This window comes from Ranitomeya variabilis, chromosome 5 (assembly GCF_051348905.1).
Source record: "Ranitomeya variabilis isolate aRanVar5 chromosome 5, aRanVar5.hap1, whole genome shotgun sequence".
In the NCBI taxonomy this organism is placed as follows: Eukaryota; Metazoa; Chordata; class Amphibia; order Anura; family Dendrobatidae; genus Ranitomeya; species Ranitomeya variabilis.
In genome coordinates, this window is record NC_135236.1 from 551,731,273 (window position 1) to 551,749,857 (window position 18,585).

Genomic DNA, 18,585 nt, shown 5'->3' on the forward strand with positions numbered 1-18,585 from the left:
GGTGCGCTATGATGTCACTTCATTGCATACCCGCTGAGTGTCGGGCAGATGGCAGTCCAACTTTTTATACTGGAGCAGAGCCGGAATCAGCGTGGGAACGAGGAGGAGAGGTGAGTATTGTGTTTGTTTTTATATATACAGTTGTGCTCAAAACTGTACATACCCCAGCAGAATTATTGCTTTCTTGGCCTTTTTTCAGAGAATATGAATGACAACACCAAAGCATTTTCTTCACTCACAGTTAGTGGTTGGGTGAAGCCATTTATTATTTACCCCCCTCATAGGGGGCTGCATTATACCCTATAGGGGGCTACATTATACCTTATGAGGGGGCTGCATTATACCCTATGAGGGGGGCTGCATTATACCCTATGAGGGGGGCTGCATTATACCCTATGAGGGAGGCTGCAATATACCCTATGAGGGGGCTGCATTATACCCTATAAGTGGACTGCATTATACCTTATGAGGGGGTTGCATTATACTCTGAGGGTGCTACATTATATTCTGTGGGGGGGCTGCATTATACTATATGAGGGGGGCTGCATTATACCTTATGAGAGGGGCTACATTATATTCTATGGGGGGCTGTATTATACCTTAAGAGGAGGTTGCATTATACTCTGAGGGGGCTACATTAGATTCTGCGGGGGCTGCATTATACCCTATGAGGGGGCTACATTATATTTTATAGGGGGCTGCATTATATTCTATGAGGGGGGCTACATTATATTCTATGAGGGGGCTGCATTATACTATATGAGGGCTGCATTATATTCTATGAGGGGGGCTACGTTTTATTCTATGAGGGGGCTACCTCAACCCCTGCTACATAATTAAGACCTGTTCTACCTTTTATTATACCCTGATATTAGCGCGTTTTACCTCATAATTGGTGGTCTTGTATTTATTTCTATGTAGCTACATAGTGGGCCCCGAGAATGATTTTCTCTGGTGGGCCCAAGGTGCTGCAGTCCAACGCTGGCTCTGACTATGAATGAAGGAATAAAAAATAAATCAATAGGTCCCAACTAGAGATGAGCAGGACTCACAGATGATGTTGCAGCGGCCCTGGGTGATCAAAAGCCACTTCGAGGAACCCGGAAGTTTAGAGACTCATATCCTGTCAAGCTGCCAGGTACCACTGACCTGGACGCTAGATCAGAGACCCGTGAATCGATCCGCTCATCTCTACCCCCAACCATCTTGGATACAGCAGACAGTCCCAGATTTGGATATACACCCCGCAGTCTTAGGCGTCTGCTGAATGTCCCTGACTACCGCCGCCCCACTGACAACTCATCCTGCCATGGTAGAGTAGAAAGAAATAGTAAATGGACATGGATTTTGGTGTGGCCAGGGGCATTGTCAACATTTGCCATGATCTGTACCTCTTTCTGTTCTTCAAAAGTTTGGAGCGCCCCCAAGGGCAGCAGGGTACTCGGTACCAGGTCCTTCGGTTCACAGGGGAATGCCACGGTGGCTGACCCAGTTTGTGGCCCTGGGACGTCCGTATTAAAGGGAAAGGTCTTTAAAGGGGAATTGTTAGTGGCGCCACCTGTGGTATTCGGTCAGAGTGACCGACGCTGCTTTAAGGGGTCCGCTGGGGAGATGTTATGGCAGCTAGATGGTATACCTTCCCACAGGTGAAGTATGTCCCCAGAGCTTCCCGGTGTATAGATGGTGGATGGTGAGAGGCGCAGTGAAGAACGAGGACACAAGGTTGCAGTCGCTTTACCTTTACTGAAGACTTCAGCATCCACAGTATAGAGCACCAGATCACAGGGCAGGCAGAGTCCGGCCAGTTTGGAGGCAAGTCCAGAGTCCCCTTGTCCAGGTGAAAATCAGTAGCCTTCCTCTAGCGCTGCAGTGTTGTAGTCCCTTACTGCTAAGCTTCTCATAAGGTCTTCAGAGATGTTATAGAAGTTATGTCTCTCTCTCTGTCCCCCGGATAGGATAGGACAAACCCGTATGACCGGTGGCTTGAGGCATTTTACAGGGACCCTCATGCCCCAGCCTCTAAGGGGTGCCACCTTGCCTCCTGGGTATAGGGCGGGCAGGTAGCGTGAAATTAGCTGACCTTGCCGGTCTCTGGAGCAAGGCATAAAGGATCGTTGCTCCCTCTGTGTTCCGGCTACCGGGATCCTGCACCTCAGAAGGAGGCAGCCTGTGTAGGGCTGATCCCCTTCTGGTATCCACTACTTTGCTACAACTTCTTTCACCGTCTCTGCAATACAGTTCTCTTTCAGTGTCTCTTTCTAAGAGCTGCAGCTCTCAGGGCATGCACAGCTCCGTGTCCTTCTTCCTCAATCTCTGACAGGATCCCACCCCTGTCAGGGACCAACTACCTGAGCAAAGCTCAGCCAGCAACTCACTAACTTTCCCTACAGGTCACCAGTTTTACCTAAGTGTGGGGAGTGACCTAATAAATAGGAGCAGAGCTCCCCCTGGTGGCCTGGAGTGTGAAATGTGTTGCATGTTTCTGATACCTGGATGCAGTTGTCCTTCTTTGCCTCTAAACGTAACACCTAGAGGAGAATGATATTACTGCAACGACCAGGACCCTGGGGCGCTGCAGTATACATGTATGAAGTCCTGACATGTCATAGAGTATCTTGAGTTTGCATCTACTGGGATGAGAGTAGAAATACCTGCTCCTGTGCTGTAGATTTATGGCGAATGACAGGGTTGGGTAACACTGGCAGAGCACTTATTTATTGTTATCTTATTCTCACCAGCAAGTCTGTGTTTCCAAGGTATTTCTTCCAGTGGGTACGAATTGTTCTTTGACCTCCAATATCCCAGACTGACAACTTCAAACTTTGAGATTGGACACTTTTTATATTAAAGCCCTTCACAACAAAGAGGAAAACAATTTAAGGTAAAAACTTGAAAGCACTATTTTCATTCAATACACTTTGGCCACGTGCAGATGTTGAGAATTTGGTGAGGTTTTCACCTCAATATTTGTAAGACAAAACCAGGAGTGGATGATAAATACAGAAGTGGTGACGTGTTTCTATTATACTTTCTCTCTGATTGTTCCTCTCCTGGGTCTGACTTACAAATACTGAGGTAAAATACTGACCAAATACTCAATGTGTGAACGTGGCCCAAGAGCATTTTCAAAAATTATAGATTTATTACAGCAAATACAATACAGTATAATACATGTGGATGAGTTTTTTGAGTGTACTACTATTTCTCATTTAAAGGGAACCTGTTGCACTGAAAATGCAGTTCAATTTGCAGGCACCATATTATACATCAGGCTATGCAGATTGATATATATATAAATACATATATATAGTTTTGTGAGAAAAGATTCAGTATAATCTGTGATTTAATGATTGAATCCTTTGCTCTTTCTGGGATTTTCAGTCGAGTCAGTGGTCCTATCAGTGACTGACAATTTTCTTTGCATCATTGTGCATATTGAAATAGCTGTCAGTCATTGATAGGACTGCCATCTTGACCAAAAATCCCAGAAGGAGTAGTGGATTAAAAGACTAAAACCCAGTTAAGGCTATCTTCACACGTCTGGTTTGTATGTTGGTATGTGGTCTGTTTTTTAAGTACCGCAAATACGGACATATGCACACCCATTGTATTCAATGGTGATGCGCACATGTCAGGTTTTCACATGGACTGGGAGTCCATGTGAAAAACCCGCAGACATGTCAGTTTTTTTTAGAAGCATGGACAAAATGGGTGACGCACACGTGTACACTGATGACACATGGATGAAGGCAGCTGTCATCAATGTCTCCTGCTTGCGTTGAGATCAGCAAGACCAGGAGACAATGATGGGAGGTGTCATCAGCGTGACAAGTACTGGCGTCAGGGAAGAAGCGGTACAGTTTGCGCTGTCCTCTGGGGATGGCTGCTGAATGCAGCTGTCATCATTGTCTCCTGGTCACGCTGATCTCAACTCAACCAGTAGACAATGATGGGAGTTGTACTCAGCAGCAACTGTGTACCTCTTGTGTAAAATAAATAACTAACTAAAATAAAACAGCATAGGCACCCACAAAATTTTCATAACCAGCAGGGAGAAAGCCCACAGCTGGGGGCTGATGTTAATAGCCTGGGACAAAGGACAATACTCCTTAAGGTTCCCAGGCTTTTAATAACAGTTCACAGCTGTTTGCTTAGCCTCTCCTGGTGAATTTACGGTCACCGCAGTTTATCGTTCTATTGTGCCGCTCACAGTGAAGTGAGGGAACGCAGCTACAATGACCGGCGGTGAACTCAATGTCATCGCATGTTACTCCAATAATATAGCAAAGGGGAAGAGAAGCTTCGCTCACCAAAATCTCCCTGAGACCGTCCGTGCCTGGAGATCAGTGGCTGAGTACCACATATATGCAAATAGAAATAGAAGACTTCCGGCACAGGAATCCTTTTTCAGTAAAAAATTATTTCTTTATTTAAACATCTTCAGCAATTTAAAACCACATCATGGGGACCCCCTCCCATAGGCCTGACACGTTTCAGACCCAGTAAAACAATCCTTCCTCAAAGGCATACAAACATAGAGTGAACAGTTCCTTATACCTATCATAACAGCACATGTAATTGGTTGAAAAGGACTACCTCCCCAATTAACTCCATATCGACCAGAGGGAAATTAGTCCTTCATATACATAAGCACATCATTTCATAAGAATGCATTTTAGAATAAGTATATACATATTTAACACATGCATACGTTGTTTGAAGACTAAATAAGATTAGTTGAAAACCTGTTTACGCAAATTAGCATAGCTGAGCTTGGAAGTAAAACAAAACCCACATGTTGGAAAGAAAAAAAAAAAGTGATATTTTTACATCAAATGGTAATGGCACACGAGGCACCCATCACATGCACAAAAAATAGCAAGATATTAACTAACTGCTACAAAGATATGGAAGAGCGATCTAATATAAACATAGAAGATCACTTTTATAATTAAGGCCTTCTGGAAAATGCCTCCCGACAACGGAGTGCATGTTCCCAGTCACCCCCTCTAATTGATAGCCTACAACCTGCAGTAACCACCGATCGACCAAAGCACTGCACGACCAGCTCTATCCTCACCTACTGTATCCACACCCATCCCTTGTAGAGTGTGAGCCCTCGCGGGCAGGGTCCTCTCTCCTCCTGTACCAGTCGTGACTTGTTTAAGATTATTGTGCTTGTTTTTATTATGTATACCCCTCCTCACATGTAAAGTGCCATGGAATAAATGGTGCTATAATAATAATAATCTAGTTACACTCTCAATTCCTTTAACCCCGAAATATTTCTACGGCTTGCAACAGTTCCAGTAATGTGCTCGCTTATCCTTTTCTTAAGATTCCTTATAGTGCAGCCTATATAATATTTATTGCATGCCACACACGTTGCCATATAGACAGCGTGCGTGGTATTGCAGTTAATATAGGTTTTAATTTTATTTTCCTATTGTTAACATAATTATCCGTCCTGTCTATATACTGGCACAATCCACAGGTTCTCTCGTCACCACACTTAAAACACCCAGTATATGTTAACCAGGTAGGTTTATGAGAACTGGAAGTATATAGCGATGGAGATTGATATGCCCCAGATTTTTTGCTTTTCTTGGGACACACATTTTAGATAAAACAGGATCTTGACATAACATTGGCAAATGCTTGTGTATTAACTTAACAATATCCTTATAATTTGAACTATACGAGGTTGAGAAAGTAGGGACATTTACTTTGCTTTTATTACCGTTGCTATTGCCATTAGTTTCAGACAACAAAGAATTTCTAGATCTTTATATCAGCTTTTTTACCAGCTCTATTTATCATCCATTTTTTGTAACCTCTTTCGCTGAGTCTGTTTTCAATTACTTTACTCTCCTAAGTGTATAGTGAAGCATTAGAACATGCTCTCTTGGCACGTATAAGCTCACCCAACGGGAGATTTTGTATAACATGCTGCGGATGGCAACTATCTGCATGCAAAATCACATTGCAACTTGTTGCCTTTCTGAACAGGGATGTATGGATAACTCCTAAGGAGCTATCACCCATAAGTCTAATATCAAGATACGTAGCAACAGTGCCATGCACCTGAAGTGTACACTTTATAGTCATGCTATTGTTATTGATATAATCAAAAAAGTCAGGAAAAGATGCTGGGGAAGACTCACTGATGGAGCTACACTATATATATTAGGATAACATCGTCGATGAATCTCCCCCACCATAAAACCCTGTCAAAAAAAGGGTTACACACTGTGTGGATGTATTTTTTTCTCCCCAAAAGACATGTATAAATTTGCCAGTGAGGGTGAAAATTTTGCCCCATTGGACATCCCTGTATTTGAAGGTAATACCGCTTGTCAAATGCGAAAAAAATTAGTAATTAAAAGATGTTCCAATGCTATGATGATGACATTTTTTATATCATCATTGTACATTTTGGTTTCAGTCAAAATATTAGAAACAGCCTCTACTGCCAAATAATGTCTACAAGAATATAACGCAACAACATCGCATGTGATCTACACATAATCCGATTCCCAAGACATATTACACATAGTATGTAGCAATTGTGTGGTGTCTCTAATATGTCCTACTGTTTGCAAGACCAACGGCTGCAGCTTTTTGTCAATCCATTCAGCAAATTTTTCATTAACTCCTTCCTGCCACAATTGGCCTGAACGGAGGAGGAAATGTTTCTTTGTGTGTTTTGCGTAAAGCGTGGAACACCAGACAAACTGGTGTCTCCACATGCAAAAATTCTGACATACGTTTATTGAAAACACCAAGAGACAAACCTTCCTTGATAATTCCAAAAAGTTCTCTCTTGACTCGACTGGTAGGATCCATTCTCAAAGGGCGGTAGGTGGAGGTATCCGACAACATGGAAATAACCTCCTGATGATACAACATAGTGTCAAGCACCACCACTGAACCGCCATTATCAGAAGGGCGGATTACTATATACGGATTCTCACGCAACACATTAAATGCCTGTGTCTCCATAGAGGATAAATTCTTTGAAACTCGTAGATCTGAATCGAGTAGATCCATAATTTCCCTTTCCATGACCATTTGGAAGGTATCCATAAATCGGTACCCGTGATGCTACAGGATAAAAAAATGGATTAGATACCATATTGCTGTCATCATCACAAATCAGTTCATTATTGACTTAGACATCTATTTCCTCTAAACTATGTAAAATTTCTAATACGACTTCTTCCTTCACCGTAGCCGACAAAGGTAGCAAACTTTCGTTATTTATCCTATTTATTCCAATGGATTATCCTGAGAAATAAAGACTTTTGACAGTTAGTAAGCGTACAAATTTGTTAACGTCACACAATGTTTGAAATAAATCCCCTTTACAAGTGGGAACAAAAGATAACCCCTTTTTCAAAATGTCCAATTGAGCTGTATTAAGGACAGTAGCAGAAATATTAACTACAGTGAATTCATCCGTTGTTCATCAATAGCTACATTATTTACTTTTTCTTGGTCATGTTCCTGAGACCATACTGGTGGTCTTTTCCTGCATTGACGTCCACCCCTCCTCTTCTATTTTTTTTTCTTTCCGACATGTGGGTTTTGTTTTACTTGCAAGCTCAGCTATGCTAACTTGCGTAAACAGGTTTTCATCTAATCTTATTTAGATGAAAGGTCTTCACACAACGTATGCATGTGTTAAATATGTATATACTTATTCTAAAATGCATTCTTATGAAATGATGTGCTTATGTATATGAAGGACTAATTTACCTTTGGTCGATATGGGGTTAATTGGGGAGGCAGTCCTTTTCAACCAATTACATGTGCTGTTGTGATAGATATAAGGAACTGCTCACTCTATGTTTGTATGCCTTTGAGGAAGGACTGTTTTAACTGGGTCCGAAATGCGTCAGGCCTATGGGGGGGTCCCCATGTTGCTGTTTAATATCGCTGAAGATGTTTAAATAAAGAAATCATTTTTTACTGAAAAATGATTCCTGTGCCGGAAGTCTTCTATTTTTATCGCATGTTACTGTAGCTGCGCTAGTAGCACCTCATTGTATCCTGCGCTTCAGCCTGCAGGGTCACATCTTGGCACCGTCCAGGTTGTAAAGCAGTTATCGCTGAGATGGTTAAGGTGTGGGACAGTATGTCGGACACGTGAGGGATATGGTGGTTTATTTTTCTTTTTTTTACAGGAGACAAGGGCATCAATGGAATGGGCGTAAGGTGAGTATATCTGTGTTTTTTATTTTTAAATAAATGTGTTAAACAGGGTGCTTTGTATTATTTCAAATAAAGAACTTTATTCTTGCTGTGTGTTTATTTACAATATGACTATGGGGTTAGGAATGGATAGTAATAGATAGGTGTCTTATAGATGCCTCTTCATTACTACCTACTGGGCTTGATGTCACCTGACAACACAAAGGTAACATCAATCCCCCAACCCTGTTACCCCACTTGCCATCGCTACAGGGCAAGTGGGAAGAGCGAGGCTAAGTGCCATAATTGGCACATCTTATGGATGTTCCATTTCTGGTGCGGATGAGGTCTGACCAACCCACAGCTGTCTGTTTAGCCTTTGCAGGTTTGAATTTATAGGGGATTATGCGTCATTTTTTTCTGGGGCGTTCCATACATTAACCAGGAAAGGCTACGCAAACAGATGTGAGCTGTTATTAACCCCTTTCCTACATTGGGCGTAATGGTGCACCGATGTTGGACTCCCTCCCTTTGTTGTGGGCTCTGGCGCTGAGCCCACATATTTTCCAGCACGCCAGCTGTTTTGAACAACTGACATGTGCCTCTAACAGCTGCAGGTGGCGGAATAGCAATTCACCCGCAACTATTAACTAGTTAAATGCCACTGTCAAAGTTTAACAGTGGCATTTAACGCAAGCTTCCAGCAAGTGTGCCGAAATCGCACCCACATGATCGAGGTTAACCGATGGGTTGGCATGACAACCAGAGGTCTCCAGCAGACCTCTATGGTTGTCACTGCCGGATTGCTATGAGTGCCACCCGGTGGTTGGCGCTCATAGCAAGTGAGCAATTCTGCAACATAGAGGTGATCTGATGATCTCCTGTATCTATCAAAGTTGATCAGGTTATGGCAGCTTCTAATCTCCCATGGAGACTATTGAAGCATGCCAAAAGTAAAAAAAAAAAAGTTCAAATCACCCCTCTTTCGCCTCATTCAAAATAAAACAATACAAAAATCAAACATACACATATTTGGTATCGCTGCATTCAGAATCACCCAATCTATCAATATAAAAAAAGAATTAACCCAATCGCTAAAAGTCATAACGAGAAAAAAATAAACGCCAGAATTACATTGTTTTGATCGCCGCGACATTGCATTAAATTACAATAACGGGTGATCAAAAGAACGTATTTGCACCAAAATGGTATTAAAAGCGTCAGCTCGGAACGCAGAAAATAAGCACCAGCAGAGATCTTTCTCCACTCAAAGCTGTTTTGGAGCTACCTTTGTGGAGGATACAGCTAGGACACCAGTGGTGGGACGCTCTGACGTACGCAAGTCAGCAGGGTCCAAGGACTCCTGTAGCCCTCAGCTTTTCTCTCCCTCTGTAGTTGGGCTTTACCTCTGCAGACTGTGAAAATTGCGTGGGAACCAACACTGTTTTTTATTTATTTATTTTACGCAGGAGGTACACAGCTGCAATAGTCAGATCCTGGTCATAGCAACAAACTGCCAGCTGTAATATACTGCTGTACCGCATATTATTTGGGTCTTAAGTTTATGGTGTCGTTTGCTTACTTTGAATTGCCAGAAATGTTAATGAGGTTTTTAGTGAGATAGTTCAGTTATTCTGGGCACATATAGATAAAGCTGCCAGCTCTTCTATCCAGCCCATAAATAGCCCTAATATTCAGCAGGAGTAATAGAAACCCCCACAAAATGGACATTCGTAGCATATAGTGCAGCGCCCCAGAGTTCTGGTCGTTGCAGTACTGTGGCTCTGCCACTAAGGGGAGCCATGGTACGTTCGATGGCACTGAAGGAGTTCCTCCAATCAGGTATCACAGACACCAATATGTTTCACAGCAGGGCCTCCGGGGGGAGCTAAGGGTGCTATTCATTAGGCCACTCCCCACCATAGTGGGTAAACTGGGGGTCAGGCAGGAAGTTAGGAGAGAACGCTGACGGGATTGAACAGAGCAACACCCTGTGGCAGAGGGTGTTGTGAAGGGAGAGACTGTAGGGTCTCTGCCAGGGGTGGGATCCTGGCAGAGGCTTGGCATTGAGAGAACGTAACGGGACCGTGCCTGCTCAGCTTAGCGGCGGTGCCCAAGAAAGGACTAGAAGCGAGGCAGATTGTGCTGAGTGAGAAACGAGATCAAGCAGAAGGAGAATACCAGCAGGGGTTTTGTTGAAAGAGGCAGCACCCTGCTGAGGCGCAATACCGGTGGCCGGAACGCCGAGGGAGTGGATTAGAATACAGCTTCAAGCCATACTCCAAACAGCGGCAGGACAGTCGGTCTCAGGCGGGCTGTCTACCACATATCACCTATGAAGTCTTGGGGGGCAATTGCGGGAGAGGGGCGTCTCTAGGGTCCCGGAAGAACTCCAGGCCTACCTGACAAACGGGTGCCATTCCAACCTGAATACAGGGAAGGGGTGGATTACAGAGGAACATCAAATCGAGTTGTGAGGGAACTTAAGAAACAGACACAACCGTTGTGGGGTCACTTTCCGTGAGCACAGCAGGGAAGGACTACAACACATAGCGCTAGAAGGAAGGCACAGATCTCCACCTGAGAGGAGGACTCTGGAGGTGCCATTGGACCGGCTGGACTTGCGTAGCCTGGTGAACCGTGTTCTGGACTGAGGACTCAGAGATCTCCAGTAAAGAGGTAAAGAGACTGCAACCTGGTGTCCTTGTTATTTACTGCGACCTGCACCCCACAACTGCACCGCTACATCGCTATCATTACTACCAACACCCACACCTTGCATTTCACTGTGCGCCCCCCACGGCAGGGTCACGGACCGGGGCCTAGCCGCCGTGACAACCCCAGAAGCAGAGACTCAGAGGCCCGGTACCGGGTACCCCTCGGCCCTGCGGCGGTGGAGGGGGCGCTGCAGAACTTGGCGTCACGAACAGGATCTACTTAAGCCTGAAGAATCAGGTCATGTGTGCCTAGAGACTGTGATTTACTGTGCTTGGACTGTACTTTATTGTAAGACTGTGCTGCGCCATTAGCCGCCAAAAGTTCCCGCCAAAAGGCGCCGCCATTGCTACATCCAAGGGGAAGGAGGGCATATTATGGGCGGAGACTCCCAGTGTGGCGCGAGAAATGGCTACCGCCTCCTGCACTTCTGGTTGCAGAGGAATGACCTGCCCCAAAACGGAAGAGAAACACCCCTTGATATGCAACAGCGAGGGGCTGGGGACGGAGAGGCCCGACCTCGGAGAAATGGCGGAGTTAGGTGCATGCACTGCCACCGACTATCGGGCAGCGACGATGAACGGCGAGTGCCTGAGCGAGGAAGGAGCAGTTCCGGCCTGCCCTTCTTCACCAACGATGGACCGGAAGCCTGCGGACCCGACAGCGGGGCTACGTCCACCAATCCTGACTTCGGAGTTAGGGGAGGAGGAACTACAGCAAGCGGAGCCGAATCCGAGAATCCTATTGGAGGAGCCGCAGTCCGGGCTGCAGCCGACTCCAGCGCCCTTGTTAGCGGACCGGAGCGACATCGGTGGAACCACATCAGGCGTAGGTACGGAAGACACCCCTGCCTCCCCGCTCGATCCCGCTCTCGCGACCGACCCCTCTCACAACAGTAGCCGCCTCTTCATGGCGGGAATGGTGGCATCATCCCCCGAAGCGATGAAGGGTCTGGTACCCCTGCCACCGACCGCAATGGGGGAGTTCCTAGATGTGAGCTCAGAGGGAGTGGTTCTCCGGTGGGAGGCCCCCCGGATTAAGTCGAACGGGGTTTGGAGAAGAAGCCACGCCGTTGCCGTGCTCACTTGGGAACAATATAAACAGTGCCTGATTTCCCAATGGAAAGACTGGAAAGAGATGGGACAAATCCCCGCTGCGTTAGCCGTGAACCAGGGTCTGAAGCCTGCACGGTCAGGAGATACCCGCCATCGGAGTGCCCGGGAAGAGTGTGCCCGCAACGTTCGCCGATGTGGGTCTGAGAGAGTGTCATCTACTACCTCAGCTGCGATTGAACTAAATGTAGCGGAGCTTACCAACATTGCCACCGCCCATATCATTGCAGCAACTGAGCTGGCAGCCAGGATCCGTCTTCAGGTTCAGGCGTCAGGTGGTCTGACTGCACTGGGAAGACCCACCGCGGACACTGGCGCTACAGTGGCCGGGGTCCCGGAACCAAAGCCACCTGAAGAAGAATAAACCTCGGAAACCTGCAAAATGTAAATAGTTTTCCTTTAACTGTTCCTGATTGTTTGTTGCTAAACCCATCCAGGGTAAACTTTAAAAGGTGACCCCTTTGTTGACCCGGGGTCACTATTGTTGTTTTCCAGAAGTTTTACACAAACTGCAGTAATCATGGACTGTGCATGATTCGAACTTCCTTGTAAATAGTTGCACCTTCTTAAGGGTGCCTCCTACTGGTTTTAGTTAAAAGACACTTTGCGAAGATACCTTTCCTACTGGTTTTAGTTAAAAGACACTTTGCGAAGATGCCATTCCGGAGCCTTTGCGTGGACTGGTAGGCTGAGAAGACGAGCTACCTCAGAAAGGCTTGGTCCCCTCTTAAAGGGGATGCGTGGAATTGAACTTGAAAGCGATACTGTTTTGGAACGGTAATATGATGATGCTTTGAGAAAGAATGTAACTGTTTTACATGAAAAGTTATATGTGTTTAAATTGTTTGAATTGTGAAATCTGAAAATAATGTTTTGTGAAAGGAAAAGATGCAGAGAGCCCGCAGGGGTAGAAGTAGAGATCTGCGTAGTTGAAAGTAAAGAAGTAATGATGAAGGTGAGGATAGAAGGAAAACCCTGCGTCCCCATAGAAAGTTACTTTGTTACTAAGGACAGAAAGCGAACCCGTAGGGGTTAGAGAGTGAGTCCTTAAAGGAGCCGAGTAGAGCTGGCTCAGAGTTCTTTAAGCGAAAGGAATGTTATGTCTATACTATGTATAGTAGCGAAAGGCAGTAGGCCCTGGCTGAACGGGGCGGTCCTGTAAAAGAAAGGAGAGGCAGTAGGTCTGGTGCCATAGGGACAGGCGGTCCTGCAGGTTCAAAGTAGGAGAATGTGAAGTTACCCTACCCTGTAATGTGATTATAGGAAGGCCTTTGGTAAACTAAGAGTGTATGTTTCTTAAAGGCAATGTTAATTTATTGTTCCAGAATTTGCACTAAGTAGAATACCCGGTTGGGTAACAGGAGTTATGTATAGCCTGTAATTTATAATGTTGACTATGTTTGTAACGTTAAAAGTGTCCTCACCTCCCATAAAGGGAAGCCTGTTCAAGTATACTTATTGTTTTGCACTCAACAAAATTGTATGTCTGTTTACTAATCTGTATTGTTGTTTTTCTTCCCAGTCCCGGAGTACTGTGTTTAACCAGGGGGGAGTGCAGCGCCCCAGAGTTCTGGTCGTTGCAGTACTGTGGCTCTGCCACTAAGGGGAGCCATGGTACGTTCGATGGCACTGAAGGAGTTCCTCCAATCAGGTATCACAGACACCAATATGTTTCACAGCAGGGCCTCCGGGGGGAGCTAAGGGTGCTATTCATTAGGCCACTCCCCACCATAGTGGGTAAACTGGGGGTCAGGCAGGAAGTTAGGAGAGAACGCTGACGGGATTGAACAGAGCAACACCCTGTGGCAGAGGGTGTTGTGAAGGGAGAGACTGTAGGGTCTCTGCCAGGGGTGGGATCCTGGCAGAGGCTTGGCATTGAGAGAACGTAACGGGACCGTGCCTGCTCAGCTTAGCGGCGGTGCCCAAGAAAGGACTAGAAGCGAGGCAGATTGTGCTGAGTGAGAAACGAGATCAAGCAGAAGGAGAATACCAGCAGGGGTTTTGTTGAAAGAGGCAGCACCCTGCTGAGGCGCAATACCGGTGGCCGGAACGCCGAGGGAGTGGATTAGAATACAGCTTCAAGCCATACTCCAAACAGCGGCAGGACAGTCGGTCTCAGGCGGGCTGTCTACCACATATCACCTATGAAGTCTTGGGGGGCAATTGCGGGAGAGGGGCGTCTCTAGGGTCCCGGAAGAACTCCAGGCCTACCTGACAAACGGGTGCCATTCCAACCTGAATACAGGGAAGGGGTGGATTACAGAGGAACATCAAATCGAGTTGTGAGGGAACTTAAGAAACAGACACAACCGTTGTGGGGTCACTTTCCGTGAGCACAGCAGGGAAGGACTACAACACATAGCGCTAGAAGGAAGGCACAGATCTCCACCTGAGAGGAGGACTCTGGAGGTGCCATTGGACCGGCTGGACTTGCGTAGCCTGGTGAACCGTGTTCTGGACTGAGGACTCAGAGATCTCCAGTAAAGAGGTAAAGAGACTGCAACCTGGTGTCCTTGTTATTTACTGCGACCTGCACCCCACAACTGCACCGCTACATCGCTATCATTACTACCAACACCCACACCTTGCATTTCACTGTGCGCCCCCCACGGCAGGGTCACGGACCGGGGCCTAGCCGCCGTGACAACCCCAGAAGCAGAGACTCAGAGGCCCGGTACCGGGTACCCCTCGGCCCTGCGGCGGTGGAGGGGGCGCTGCAATAGCATATCCTAATTATATGCCACCAATGTCACTTTAAAATGCATATTCCAAATAATGCCATGTACATACCTGTGTTGGAGTTATATTGCTGACTTCCTCCAAAGCAAGCCGCGTCAAGATGGTTGTCTTGCCAGCATTGTCTAACCCTAGTAATATTATTTTAATCACATTGTCCTCCAGATCTTCTACTTTTCTTAGTTCTTCAGCAAGGGACAACAAACTCTAGAAACACAGACCAAGATGAAATGGGTGGAATAGAAATAAAGGTGAGCTTCTAACTCAAGCTATGTAATTGTATTGGCCTTTTGCCTCGATTTGTTATTCAGCGTTGTGTGTGAACATGGCCTATCGTTTAGATATTTTATTATTAAGATACTGAAACCAGAGGCGTAGCTAGGGTTTTGGGCAGGGGGGGCGAAACTTCTAAGTGGGCCACTAACCAGGTAACCTTGATTGCAACTCGGTGACGCACCCTAATAGTGGAGGAGAACCTCAGTAGATGACCGCGCTGTTACTGAAGATAATCTCTATATAAAGACCAATATGGATATTACCGCCATATGGTCAGTGGTAGATACCAGTCCTACAGAACATAGATCATAGCACAGTTACAGATAATGACTTATCGCTGATGATCTTTCTGGTAGAATCGTTCATTTTTCCTGTCTTTTCCATCTGGCCCAGACTGACATGACAACTTCTTCCAGCTACAACTCATCTGCAGAGAATACAAAAAAGACACGTTTCACTTCTCATATTCCAGCCCCATCACCATCTATCCCCAACCTACACAAACTCCTCATCCTGCTGATACCCCAATACTGAGCCTCTGCTGACATATGTGTCCCTATTACTGTACCTGATACCCCAATACTGAGCCACTGCTGCCGTATGTGCCCCTATTACTGCACCTGATACCCCAATACTGAGCCACTGCTGCCGTATGTGTCCCTATTACTGCACCTGATACCTCAATACTGAGCCACTGCTGCCGTATGTGCCCCTATTACTGCACCTGATACCCCAATACTGAGCCGCTGCTGCCGTATGTGTCTCTATTACTGTACCTGATACCCCAATACTGAGCCACTGCTGCCATATGTGCCCCTATTACTGCACCTGATACCCCAATACTGAGCCGCTGCTGCCGTATGTGTCCCTATTACAGCACCTGATACCCCAATACTGAGCCGCAGCTGCCATATGTGTCCGTATTACTGCACCTGATACCCCAATACTGAGCCGCAGCTGCCATATGTGTCCATATTACTGCACCTGATACCCCAATGCTGAGCCACTGCTGCCGTATGTGTCCCTATTACAGCACCTGATACCCCAATATTGAGCCGCAGCTGCCGTATGTGTCCCTATTTCTGCACCTGATACCCCAATACTGAGCCACTGCTGCCATATGTGTCCCTATTACTGCCCCTGATACCCCAATACTGAGCCACTGCTGCCGTATGTGTCCCTATTACAGCACCTGATACCCCAATACTGAGCCACAGCTGCCATATGTGTCCGTATTACTGCCCCTGATACCCCAATACTGAGCCACTGCTGCCGTGTGTCCCTATTACAGCACCTGATACCCCAATACTGAGCCGCAGCTGCCATATGTGTCCGTATTACTGCCCCTGATACCCCAATACTGAGCCGCTGCTGCCGTATGTGTCCCTATTACAGCACCTGATACCCTAATACTGAGCCGCAGCTGCCATATGTGTCCGTATTACTGCACCTGATACCCCAATACTGAGCCGCTGCTGCCATGTGTCCATATTACTGCCCCTGATACCCCAATACTGAGCCGCTGCTGCCGTATGTGTCCCTATTACTCCACCTGATATCCCAATACTGAGCTGCTGCTGTCGTATGTGTCACTATTACTTCCCCTAATACCCCAATACTGAGCCGCTGCTGCCGTATGTGACCCTATTACTCCACCTGATACCCCAATACTGAGACTCTGCTGCCGTATGTGTCCCTATTACTGCCCCTGATACCCCAATACTGAGCCGCTGCTGCCGTATGTGTCCCTATTACTGCACCTGATACCCCAATACTGAGCCACTGCTGCCATATGTGTCCCTATTACTGCCCCTGATACCCCAATACTGAGCCACTGCTGCCGTATGTGTCCCTATTACAGCACCTGATACCCCAATACTGAGCCACAGCTGCCATATGTGTCCGTATTACTGCCCCTGATACCCCAATACTGAGCCACTGCTGCCGTGTGTCCCTATTACAGCACCTGATACCCCAATACTGAGCCGCAGCTGCCATATGTGTCCGTATTACTGCCCCTGATACCCCAATACTGAGCCGCTGCTGCCGTATGTGTCCCTATTACAGCACCTGATACCCTAATACTGAGCCGCAGCTGCCATATGTGTCCGTATTACTGCACCTGATACCCCAATACTGAGCCGCTGCTGCCATGTGTCCATATTACTGCCCCTGATACCCCAATACTGAGCCGCTGCTGCCGTATGTGTCCCTATTACTCCACCTGATATCCCAATACTGAGCTGCTGCTGTCGTATGTGTCACTATTACTTCCCCTAATACCCCAATACTGAGCCGCTGCTGCCGTATGTGACCCTATTACTCCACCTGATACCCCAATACTGAGACTCTGCTGCCGTATGTGTCCCTACTACTGCCCCTGATACCCCAATACTGAGCCGCTGCTGCCGTATGTGTCCCTATTACTGCACCTGATACCCCAATACTGAGCTGCTGCTGTCGTATGTGTCCCTATTACTGCCCCTGATACCCCAATACTGAGCCACTGCTGCCGTATGTCCCTATTACTGCCCCTAATACCCCAATACTGAGCCGCTGCTGCCGTATGTATCCCTATTACTGCACCTGATACCCCAATACTGAGCCTCTGCTGCCGTATGTCCCTATTACTGCCCCTGATACCCCAATACTGAGCTGCAGCTGCCATATGTGTCCCTATTACTGCACCTGATACCCCAATACTGAACCGCTGCTGCCGTATGTGTCCCTATTACTGCACCTGATACCCCAATACTGAGCCGCTGCTGCCGTATGTGTCCCTATTACTGCACCTGCTGTGTGGTTCTCTATGCCCTCTAAATTCTAAAGCACCCCTCTATAATATAGTAATGCCGGGTGCAAGTGCCCTAGAAAACAGTGTCCATATTTTGCCCCCTAGAAAGCAATATTGCCATGTTTGCCCCTTTGATAGCCACAGTAACTTGAGTTCCCCTATAACAATAAGTGCCCACTTTACATTTAATAATGTCCCGAGTCTACCCCCTGTACAGCTTCCCTATACACAGCATGATGGTCTCTTATACACAGTATAATGCACCCACACTGTATAGTACCACCCACACAGTATATACTGACTCCTTAGTAGTCCTCAAACTGATGGCTCCAACAAGGTATAATGACCCCCACACTGTAATCTCCATACTGTATGATGGCCACCTAGATAGCATCCATATACAGTAGCATAAAGCACCAAATAGTCCACAATATAGTATAATGCACTCCCCATAGGCAGACTCTACAGCATAAGGCAGCTCCCATAGTCAGACCCTGTAATAAGGCTGCACCTCCATAGTCAGACTATGTAATAAGGCAGCCCCCATAGTCAGACCCTGTAATAAGGCAGCACCCCCATAATCAGACCCTGTAATAAGGCAGCACCCCCATAGTCAGACCCTGTAATAAGGCAGCAACCCCATAGTCAGACCCTGTAATAAGGCAGCACCCCCATAATAAGACCCTGTAATAAGGCAGCACCCCCATAGTCAGACCCTGTAATAAGGCAGTACCCCCATAGGCAGACCCTGTAATAAGG

At 46.5% G+C, this 18,585-nt stretch overlaps 1 protein-coding gene across 1 annotated transcript in view; it reads right to left on the bottom strand.

Moving 5' to 3' along the window:
* LOC143773833 (ADP-ribosylation factor-like protein 3) overlaps positions 1–18,585 on the bottom strand; it is a 41,291-nt gene that overhangs the window by 12,982 nt on the left and 9,724 nt on the right. Inside the window, exons 2-3 of the mRNA XM_077261169.1 lie at positions 14,811–14,963; positions 2,736–2,852 (exon numbers count right to left, since the gene is read on the bottom strand). Of these exons, the coding sequence (XP_077117284.1) occupies positions 2,736–2,852; positions 14,811–14,963 (270 nt within the window). The remainder of the gene's footprint in view (positions 1–2,735; positions 2,853–14,810; positions 14,964–18,585) is intronic.